This window comes from Episyrphus balteatus, chromosome 2 (assembly GCF_945859705.1).
Source record: "Episyrphus balteatus chromosome 2, idEpiBalt1.1, whole genome shotgun sequence".
NCBI classification, from domain to species: domain Eukaryota; kingdom Metazoa; phylum Arthropoda; class Insecta; order Diptera; family Syrphidae; genus Episyrphus; species Episyrphus balteatus.
In genome coordinates, this window is record NC_079135.1 from 113,559,436 (window position 1) to 113,571,594 (window position 12,159).

Below are 12,159 nucleotides of genomic sequence, written 5' to 3' on the forward strand. Positions count from 1 at the left end.
GCACTGCCTGTGTTTGCAGTGTACAATTCTATAGGGGAGAATTGCAGCCTGTGTTTGCAACCTCATTCGCTTTGTACTTTACCTAATTCATTTTTCTTTTAAAATTTGCAATATTATTTGTCCCGAAAAATGTGTCTTCTTATTTTTTCTTTTAAACTCTGCTTTTTTCATTAAAATTGCCAATGAAAAGCAGCAATAATTTCACTTTAGAAACAAAATAAAAATGGATGATCCTCCAGTTAGGAGCAATTTCAAAGTTTTCGAAATCGATCGAAATGAAGAATACCTATGATATTTTTTTCATTTCACGTGAAATTGGAAAGTGATTTCAATTCACTTTCAGTCGAATAGCGGAACATGGGCGTTTATAGCGAAAATAGTAATGAGTATAGCTCAAAAACTAGACGTGATAGGAATAAATCTGTAAACTGTTTTGAATTTAGCACGAAATATAGTGTTTTTTTTTTTAAGAAGTATGACACAACTGCTTGCTGCTTGTGTAGAATGTTTGGGATACCTACAAAAACTTTGATGAAACACGACTTTGCTCAAGTTTACATCTAATCTAATATAACCTTGAAGCTAAAGTGGACGTATGACAAATACTTTGAAAATATTTAAAGATTTAATAATGGCTTCTTTGCAGCTGTGTCGAACTGCACGCGCGTTTTTCTATTTTTTTTTTTTTATTATTATTACTACGTCAGACTCAACTAGTATTTGTTTTCAAAAGAATTTTTCTTCTTATATAAGATTGGTAAATAAGATCATATTTATTGAAAAAATATTGTTTTCATATTTGTTTCAATTAATATTTGTTTCAATTCATTTTAGAAATTTCACAACAAAAAAAAAAAAACCAACAGATGTTTTAAATTGTCAATGTCAGTGTCAATCTTAGCTATATTTTGCTTTGTATCATTAAAAAAATTTGGTATAAAAGGAACTTTTATTTCTTTGAAATTCATTGGATCCATAGCTTTTGCTCAGGTAACTTTATAACCTTAAAGTTAAAACACAATTATTAATTAATTATTTTTAGTTCCAACAAAAGAACTTCTTCGTTTATTTGAAAAAATGGTTTTCAAAATATTGTTACTCATAGCATTCGCTTCAGTATCTTGCACTTTGGTCAACGGCCAGATACAGTCAAGAATACTGGGTGGAAAGAATGCAAGAGTTGGACAATTTCCCTACCAGGTAGCACTATATACAAATAATAATTTTGAGTGCGGTGGTACTATCATAGACCGTCGGTGGATTATGACAGCTGCTCATTGTGTAGTTGTTGGTGGAGTTGGTATAAAACCGTAAGTTTTTTTTTTTTTTTTTGAAAATTATTCACTAAAAATAATTAATTTTCTGTTAATTTTAGTTATCCTGCCAGAAATGTAACAATTCGTGCTGGAAGTATTCACCGTTTGACTGGTGGAAAGTTATTACGAGCAGAGAAGATAAAAGTAAAAATGTCCTTTGGAAACTTCTTGGATGACATTGCACTAGTGTATTTGAATGAATCACTTGTAATGAGTGATACAATTAATAAAATTGGATTACAATGGGAAGAAGTACCAAATAATTCTCCAGTGAATATTACTGGATGGGGACGTCTTAGTTTCAATGGCGTAAATCCAGATATCTTGCAATGGAATACTTTGTCTAAATTAAGTCCAGATTCGTGTGAGAAGAGAATTGGCTATGGATGGGATTCAATTCTTTGTTTAGCACATAAAGAGAATAATGGAATTTGTATGGGAGATTCTGGCGGTCCAGCTACGTATAATGGAAAAGTTGCAGGAGTTACCAATTTTAGTAATGATGGATGCGGAAGTAAGAAACCTGATGCATTTGCTAAAGTAAGTTATCATCGCAATTGGATAATGGCTAATATGATGAGTACACAATTTGGACCAAAATAAAAAAGAAATGAAAGAAGTTCAAAATGCTCATGCAAAGTGTTTTTTTTTTTTTATTTGAATTTGTATTGAATAGGGTTACTCGTTTAGAAACGTTGAACTTATCTTAAAAATTTAGACAAAATTTCAAAAATATGAATTTTGGATTTTACAATATAGATTTAACAATATTTCAAAACTTGTTTTGAAAAATCAAATTTTTCAAAAGGAATTACTGAATTTTCGTGAAATTTTGTTCAAACCAAACTTAACGGATGAAAGCTTGTTTCTCGGATTAGATTCGGTTAATGAACTTATAGAAGTAAGGAGAAGTTAGATCTTCAAAACGACTTGGTTAACTAGTTTCTATAACTACTGTATAATTTTTTTACTTTTTTTTTTTTGGTTTTGACATTGATCTTCATATTACCTCAGATATCCATTTTGCGTTGAAAATATTCTAAGAACTAATGGAATTGTATAAAAAAATTTCAGATTAAAAAGATACAATTCAGGTCAAATTTCAAAACTTCGGTAAAGCTTCGTTTATGCTTCTTATAGACTTCATAAGGGCATTGTTATGAAGGCTCCAACTTGTTTTACGTTCTTTTTTTGCCATGCCCTACAATCTATTAAGGTTGAACAGAAACGCGAAATTGAAATTTTAGCTGGGATGTCTTTTATAACAAATGATAGTTTCTCGATTTAGATTTAATTAAGTTAAAAACGAAATAATTTTATGATTCAGAATTGTTTATTACTATAAAACCAAGTACAAAAATTATAAAATTATAAAAATTCAGGGATGAATTTCGAAATAAAAACTTTCCTACATCTATCTGGTGAGAGCAACAGAAACAACTTCTGTGATTTTTCGAAAAAAAGTTGAACAAAATAAAGTTTATTATTATGATAAGAGTTGTGGATAGCAAACAAAGAGTTCAAAAATAGTTCCGATCCGAAAAACTTTTTATCGAAAAATAAACCAATGACTTGCTCCAAGAAAACATTTGGTATTCAGAACCCTAAAAAACAACAAAATTGTGTAATATTTATAAATAAATGCAGTATAACTACTAATTTGTGGTAATAAATAACACAAAACGAAAATTCAACCAACGAAATCAATTTTATGCTTCAAAATATACTTTTCTAACCCTTAGAATGAAGAATTTATCTATAAATATAGCTTTTTTGACGTCACCAACAACTTAAACACTGATTTTTTTATTCAGATTAAATTTATACTCAGCAATAAAAAACAATGGTTTCAAAAATGTATTTTCCAAAAAAAATAGAAAACACTTTTCATTGCACCTTTGCACTTAACGTCATAAAGTACTAACTAGGCCAAACTAAAATTATACAACTTAAGGTTAATGGATTAACCAGCTTAAGATAAAATAAATCGATAAGAATATAGGTATTTCCAATTTTTAAAATAATTCACAGCTCTATTTAAAGTTTATTAATTTAAGTTTCTGCAGTAGCGGACAGTGATTTATTTGACAATGTCGTTGACTATTCTATCTTTAATTGCACTCTTGTGTCTCTTGTTATGTGGAACGCATTCAGCTCAACCAATATCGAAAGTCGTCGGTGGCAAGGACGCAGAAATTGGTCAATTCCCTCATCAGGTAGCCCTTTTTAAAGATGGATCATTCACTTGTGGTGGATCGATAATTAGTTCTCGTTATGTTCTGACAGCTGCTCATTGTGTTGTCGTTGGTAATGGTATTGAAACGTAAGTTTATTCCTCGAAAACAACTTTTTCCTTTTATTTTTAATTTTATTTTCTGCAGACTACCAGCAAAATATTTCACTGTTCGAGTTGGTAGCATTCAACGTTTGGCTGGTGGAAAATTAATGTCAATTAAAACTGTCACCGTCCGTCAGAGCTATGGCAACTTTTTGGATGACGTTGCATTACTCGAATTGGAAACAGAACTTGTCTTTAGCAAAAATATCCAAAAAATTGATTTGTATGATGCTGAAGTACCAAAAGGTGAAGAAATTGTTATTTCTGGATGGGGACGTATAGTACATGGTGGAGCTATTCCACATCGTCTGCAATATAATACATTGTCAGCTTTAGATGGACCAAGTTGCGATTTAGCTATAGGCATGGGTCATGATCAAATAATATGTTTAGCCCATGATAGGAATAATGGAGCTTGTAATGGTGATTCTGGTGGTCCGGCAACTTATCAAGGAAAACTCGTTGGTGTAGCTGGATTTGTTTATGGTGGATGTGGTAGTGCTAATCCAGATGGTTATGCTAAGGTTAAATACCATCTTGATTGGATACATGCTAATATGCATTAAAAATAAAATGCACGACTGGGTCGCACGTACTTGCTCTTGTAGTTCAAAGCATCTTTATCTTAAATATTTATTGGAAATTTAAGATTTTGTGAAAAAAAAAAAAAATAAAAACAAAAAAAAAATCGAAAGTTAAAAAAATTCAATTTTTTAAAAATTTTTTGAAAAACTTTTTTTTTAAATTTTTTTTTACATTTTACACTTCAATACCTATGATGTCTGTAAATTTTGAAAAAATTGACTTATGCTTTGATGAAATATATGAACTTAAAAAACATGTCAATTTTTGAAAAACGGCAACGCCATATTTCCGCTCTTGGCATTTTTTGAGAAAAACTAAAAACGCAGTTTTGTTGGAATCAATAAGAGTACTGCGCACACCAAATTTAAACGAAATCGTTAGAGCCGTTTTCGAGAAATTTGAAATACCTCGAAAACGTTATATGGGAGATATGCGTTAAATTGGAGATATTAAAAAAATAATAAAAACGGACCTAGGGAATTACGTAAAAATCATCTGTACCAAGTTTCAAGCAAATCCATCTACCCGTTTAGGCCCTAGCTCGATGTACAGATGGACGCACAGACGCACACACGCACACACGCACAGACCGACGGACGGCATGACGAAAACCACTTTTTTGATCTTCTCCATCATCGTAATGTTGGTTTTGATTAAAACCTCGATTTTTTTTTCTACACGAAACCAATACTTGCCCTATAGAGCAAGTAAAAATATTAGATCAACCTATTCACACACTTTTTTATTCTAATTAAAATATGTAATTTAAATTACTGTAAACCTTCAGGATTTTCAAAAATAATTCTTTGCAATCAGTTTAAAATAAATTTTCAGACGTTTAAAAATGCAACCGAATTTGATATTCTTCTTTTTCGAAGAAAAAATTGCCAATTTTGTTCTTGAAATAAAATCAAACTTTTAAAATTTTTTAGCTAATGTTTATGGGTCGTAGCATTTTTTAATTATGTACTGGATCCTGTTACAATAGGTATAGTCGATTTCTGATCCAGTTTTTGAGTTCGGGAGTTCCTCAGGGCAGCCATATTAGTCCATTGTTATTTCTGTTATTTATTAAAGAAATACTGGTAAATTTTATTTATTCGCTGATATTTTAGGACTTACCCCATTTATTAAGGATAGCAACGGCATCAAGGCCCGGTTTGGTCTTTGGCAAAATATGATACTTCGGACAGACTGAATTCTGGAGTAGATAACCTTCTCGCTTCCATGTTTAGCTCCAGATAATTCAAAGCGGAAATCAAGACCTGTGGTAGCAAGATTGGGTGTGACGTCACATGTAACATAATCCTAGTAAAATCGAAGTACTTTCACAAAACTACTCCTCCACATCGGAGTTGTTTACTGAGGTTGAGTAAAATGATATGAGAATGGGTTCAGTAAAATGATGTCAACTAAAACGAAAGCTAAAACCGTTGACAGTTTTTCTGACACGGAAGCTGAATGTACCTTGAAAAAGGCTGAACTAATAAAGGTCTTGAATTTTTCTTGAATCGGTCACAATAAATTCCCAAGTCCCATAGGAAAGACAGCATTTTTACACCATTGATTTTTTGGGACTAATCATAGTTTTAGCTAGTATGTACCAAAAAAAAATTTTAAGTCCTCCTGAGATTCTTGGTTTCTGTGTTAAGTGAAATATTTATATCACTTTTCATTGGAGTACCAGTTTTTCATATTTTGTTTTATTTTTTTTTTATTTTTTCACACTAATTCTTAATTTTACCATTTATTAAAACAAAACACATTTTCAATTTATTGGATAAACTTAGAAAAGGTCACGAACATTTATAGCAATAATTACAATTCAGTTGTTAATAAATCAACTCTTAAAAAACATCCTTTCAACAAACTATTTTTTTTGCGAATTCAATATTTTCAAATTGAAATCAATACTAGAATGCTACTGACACATTAAAGAAACTTTGTACAAACACAAAACATTCTTAATTTCCTGCTATATCGATTGAATTCTCGTGCAAATGGGAATTTACATTTTCCATGTGGTTTTTTATCTACACAATAAATCAATGCACATAGAAACTTATTGTTACACACTAAATTCTCATTAAACAACACACAAAAACAATTTAAACTTCAAGGCAAAGAAATTTATAGATATTTGGTTAAATTTTTTTTAAACAAAATCGATTTAACTTTTTTGTCTAACATTTAATCGAATCTTTTTTATTTATTTTTTTTGTCTTAATTCGAAAAACAAAATCCAAAGATTTTCAAAAGAAAAAAAGGTAAACGATATCCATGGCACACGTCTAATTTGCATAATGCTTTCTTACGATTTAAAGTTCACAACAAAACAGATCAAGAAAAACTCAAAAGTCAATAACTTTTCAATACTTTGCCAATGCACCCACCCAATAAGGATTATTGACTTTTTGAATTAAACACAAAATGTTACCATTTTAAAGAAGTTCAAAAGGATTTCTTCGCCTTTGTTTGGATCGATGTGATAACAAATACAAATCAGATGCCTAAGTGTTTTGTTGAGGAAGAAATCAACATGAATTTTGAATATATTTAAAAAAAAAAAAGGTGGCAGAAATTATTTGGTTATGCAACATTTTATAAAGAATTTTTGAATCGCATTATATCGTTCAAAGACATATTTAGCAGACTTATAAGTCAGGACCCATCCGAAGGAAGAATAACACGTCGATGAAAATACACGTTTCCATAATCCTAATAAAAATCTTCGCAAATTAGAATGCCATTGGAGGTTATGCTTCTTTAAAAACATTATGGTTTTATATTTTTCATAGAATTTAATTTCTTTATTTAAACGAAATCATTAAATACTCGCATATTTCACTAATAAATATAAAATTCAATGCAAAATTGAATTCTAACAAAAAAAAAGTACGTATACACCCCAGTGACCGCTTTCTTTTAAATTAAAAATTTTACTTTCCTGTAAATGTAAATCAGGCAGATACTTTATAAAGTATAGGAAAAAATTCCTTATGCAATGTCCTGTAAAATTCGTAAATGAAAGTGAAAAGGGTCAATGTTGAATATAACTAGCTCAAATAAAAACTCCTTGTCTAATAAATATTTTACCTCCTATAAACCAACCGATCGGTATGCAATTTTAATTGCTTGTGTCGTATAAAATCCTCTCTACTTTTAACTAAAGCCCCATAAAAATGAACAATTTTATGTGTTTGCCTAAAGAATTTCCTTTGCACAAATAAAACCATAAAACAGTTTTTCAATGCGACGACGACAACACAATTTGTTGCTCACAGCAAACACCAATAGACTCATTTTATTATGTCGCTCATTCACAGCTGCAAATGACACTTTTTGGTAGCCTATATATAAGCTTGATAACAAACTGACGAGGGCAGAACTCTCATGTACGTATACCACTTTTTTTTTTTTATTGTCACAAATAAAATGGTCAATTGCTCGAGGGATTTTTCTTGGAAACCAATTTTGGACAGCAAAAAGAAAAAAAAAAATACAGTCAAAAATGCCAGAGGGTTATTATTTAAAGTGACCCAATTGAGGTTAATTTTTTTTATTCATAAAATGTCTAGAGCTATTTACATTTTTCATTTAAACTGCAAATAAGTTGTAAATGTTGTACTTTTTGCTAATTAAAAGATCAACTTTACTTGAAGTAGGTTTTGTGTTAAATTTTCTATTCAGTTTGAAGGATATTGTCCTTGACCTGAATGAAAAATGAAATTGAATGTGTTTATATGGAAAATAGAATAAAAGGAATAACAAGAAAATATAACTTGTATTTCCTGAGAAGAATTTCTATTTTATTTGTGTACTCTAAACGTAAAAGAGAACTAGAATATCATAACTATCTACATTCTACACATTATAAAAGTAGCAGCTGTTTGAAAGTCATTTGCAATTTTAATGGAAAATACATAACTCTTACTGTTAGAACTTCAACTTTGAAATTATTAGATATTTCTCAATGACTTTGAGTTTTTGATAGAACACTTTTTTGAAGTAGCATAAGTTGAAAACATGAACGGTATGCAAGTAAAACTATAAGATAATTAAGTGCTATCAATTTGTGTTTTATGAGTCATGTTATTTTTTGTTAAACTTAGAGCAAAATGATTAATTTATAATAAAACTTTTCCCTTAGCAAGTACAGTGAGTATAGTGTACTTAAAATATAAGCTCATGAGATAAGATTTCGATCTTCAAACTGTATTAATTTGTTAATTTTGCAGCCAGGTAAAGAGCTTTTTGTGGTATTTTAGAAGTAACACAAAAATAGTTTTATGAACTTTGTTCTAAGGGAGTCAATACAATTTTTGAAAAAATCCATGAGAAAAGTCGCAGTTGAGAGGCCTTTTGTAAATATGTGTTTATTTGGAATAGTGTCATTGACTGAAACAAAAAGATTCCCAAATTATAGCATGAAAATATTTCTGAATAACTGATAACTTTGTAATGAACAACAAGGTGAGTTAAAAAAGCTAAAAAATGGCAATTATCTAGTATTAGTTTTGAAACAAGATCTATCTGATGAATTTTTTTTTCAAAAATCGTTATTAACTGATAACGGTACCTCTCATAGAAGATTTTTTTTTTAATTTCTGACTAACTCCCAAATTATGGGTTCAATTTTAACGAATTTTTGTATGCAAAAAAAATTATACCTATTGCCCAAATATAAATCAAAAAACAAAAACGTTGAAGAATATAATTTTTAAATTTTTGTAAAAACTTTGAAATTTTTTTTTTTTTTTTTGAAAAATCGATTTTTCGAAAAGAGAACATTGAATTGTTGTTTAATTTTGGTTTTAGATGTTGAATAATAATTGCCGCAAAATGGCGTACCAAATTAATTTTATAAAGAAAAAGAAATAGAGATGGCCAGGAAATAAAAAAGTTACGTATGATCGTAGACTACAATCATGCTAAACAAGGAATCGATATTTCAGACCAAATGGCGTGCTACTTTACGCCACGGAAAACAATTCGATGGTACCATAAAATAGCGTTTGAATTTTTGCTATCAACGTCCATAGTGAACGCCTTGGTTCTTTATAAAAAGCACAACGAAAAATGCACAATTTTAAAATTTAGAGAGGATGTTTGCAAGGTATTATGTGAACTCACTTCTGAACCTCATGCACATACATCTAATGTCAAACATCAAATGAAGGAAACTGAAAATAAGGACTCAAGAAACAGAAAAATTAGAAAAAGATGCAGAGATTGTTATAATGCGATGAGAAAAAATGAGGGTCGAGAAGCTGCAGTAAAAAAGGTAAAGAAGGTAACCACCTATTTTGCCACATGTGAAGGAAATCCTTCTTAATGTTTGGAGTGTTTCAATAAGCATCAAAAGTAAAAAATTATATCTATTTTTTGTATTATAGATAGTACAGGAAAGTTAGTAAAAAAACAAGCATATTGTGGAACGAAATATAGGATGGCTAAATTTTTCAAATCTGAAAGAGGGATATTAGAAAAGCTTAAGTCCTGGTTTTCGGGACGCCACCCCCCTGGCGAAATCCGCCATTTTGGAAAACGCGAATCGCTCTATATCTCCAAAACTATTTATCCTCGAGAAATGATTATCAGACCAAAGTTCCTGGAAATTTAATTATCTTTTTCTTTGTAATACATTATTTTTCTGAGCGGGCAATAGTTTTGAGGTTATGTTGTTTTAATTTATTTTTTTCGGTTTTTTTAAGATTTTATCATTCCCGGTATTAGTTACATAAATTTTTAAACAGTTATAGTTAAAGACCATCAAATTTCCAATAATTTGGTATATTTTTGAAAGTCATGCGATGTATGAGTCGAAAGTTATTGATCTGAAAACTGTAGTCTAAGTACACGAAAGTTAGTAAAAAAAACAGGCATTTTAAGAAACGAAATATAGGGAGGCTGATTTTTTCAAATCTGAAAGAGGAGTATTAGAAAAGCTTTAGTCCTGGTTCTTGGGACGCCGAGCACCTGGCGAAATCCGCCATTTTGAAAAACGTGAATTGGTATATACCTGCTACACTATTAACTTGACCGAATAAGTTATGTACTTAACCAAAGTTGTAGGTAATATGAATATCTGTTCTTGTACATGCACTGTTTTTCAGCGAGGACAACACTTTTGAGGTTATGTTGTTTTTTTTTTAATTTTTTTATTTTTCACGGTCTCTATGATAGAAACATAATTTTTTAGCATCATAAAAGTTGGATATTTGACTTAAAACACAAAATATATGTAATACAACATTCTACGGTTTACCATAACCCACCTTAATAACTAACTTCCTCTCATATCATATGTTTCTTGTTCTTACATTACGTACACGATTAAGTATTTTAGGTATGAACCTTATGCAAAAGCATATTAGTATATTGAAAATATTGAAAGGGATTGCTCTTAAAATTCCGTATCTTTGGTTTGAAAAATCATATAATCTTTAAAAGTATACCAAATTAATGGAATATTGATGTTCTACAACTTTAATCAGAGAGAAAAATTAAAAAAAAACCGAAAAAATAAAAAATTAAACAACATAACCTTAAAAGTGTTGTCCTCGCAGAAAAACAGTGAATGTACAAGAAAAGATATTTATATTACCTACAACTTTGGTTAAGTAACTTATTCGGTCAAGCCAATAGTTTAGTAGATATAGACCAATTCACGTTTTTCAAAATGGCGGATTTCGCCATGGAGTTGGTGTCCCGAGAACCAGGACTTAAGCTTTTCTAATACCCTTACTTCAGATTTGAAAAAATCAGCCTCCCTATATTTCGTTTCTTAAAATGCCTATTTTATTTACTAACTTTCCTGTACTTAGACTACAGTTTTCAGATCAATAACTTTCGACTCATACATCGCATGACTTTCAAAAATATACCAAATTATTGGAAATTTGATTTTCTATAACTTGTACTGTATATAAAATTATGTTACTATTACCGAGAATGATAAAATCTTAAAAAAAAGGAAACAAAATAAATTAAAACAACATAACCTCAAAACTATTGCCCGCTCAGAAAAATAATGTATTACAAAGAAAAAGATAATTAAATTTCCAAGAACTTAGTTCTGATAACCATTTCTCTAGGATAAATAGTTTTGGAGATATAGAGCGATTCGCGTTTTCCAAAATGGTGGATTTCGCCAGGGGGGTGGCGTCCCGAAAACCAGGACTTAAGCTTTACTAATGCCCCTCTTTCAGATTTGAAAAATTCAGCCGTCCTATATTTCGTTCCACGAAAAAGTCTATCTTTCCTGTACTATTATCTAATTTTTTGAATTTTTTTTCTGCCAATAAACTGAACTTTACTTATACTTTCATAAATTTTTTTTTTCAATAAAGTGAACTATATATTAGAGTGGGCCGAAAAACACTTTTTTTCGAATTTCAAATCGTAATAGCGCGGAAAAGTTGCGAATGGTGATGACTAATAAGGGTTTAAAAAATAATCAAAATCAGTTCATATCTTCCGGTCGCGCATCGGCTCTGAAGTATGAAAAAATTTTTAAAAAATGGTATTTTTACAAAAAAAAATTTACCACCCTAACATATTATTTTTTGAACATTATAGCTTTAAAAAACTCTCATGTGAGCTAAATATTAAGCAGAAAAAAAAATTGGCTCAAATTGATTAAGGACTTCGGTGGCACATGTGTTTCAAATTTTGTCAAAAATGGCAAAAATCATATTTTTGCGATATTTTTTTTCCTTTTTATAAACTATTTTTAAAATTATTATTTTTACCAAATAAGAATTAAAAATGAAGTTGACACAATCAGTGAAAGCCGTGAAGTCGCTGAATATATAAAAATCTTTCGGTCAATTACGCTTTGGCTATTTATTAATCTCTTTGCCGCACAGTGGTGCCTTTGGTGCTTTTTTGGCTTCAAAAATCATTTTCACGGCCATT

At 30.1% G+C, this 12,159-nt stretch overlaps 1 protein-coding gene across 1 annotated transcript; it reads left to right on the forward strand.

The window, feature by feature from the left end:
• The first annotated feature begins 1,062 nt into the window (after positions 1 to 1,062).
• LOC129909669 (transmembrane protease serine 9-like) lies at positions 1,063 to 5,170 on the forward strand. The gene is made up of 5 exons (XM_055986743.1): positions 1,063 to 1,310; positions 1,376 to 1,916; positions 3,386 to 3,639; positions 3,698 to 4,222; positions 4,949 to 5,170. Exons 1-4 carry the CDS (start codon positions 1,078 to 1,080, stop codon positions 4,218 to 4,220), a joined length of 1,551 nt encoding a protein of 516 aa, XP_055842718.1. The 5' UTR covers positions 1,063 to 1,077; the 3' UTR covers positions 4,221 to 4,222; positions 4,949 to 5,170.
• Positions 5,171 to 12,159: the final 6,989 nt, after the last annotated feature.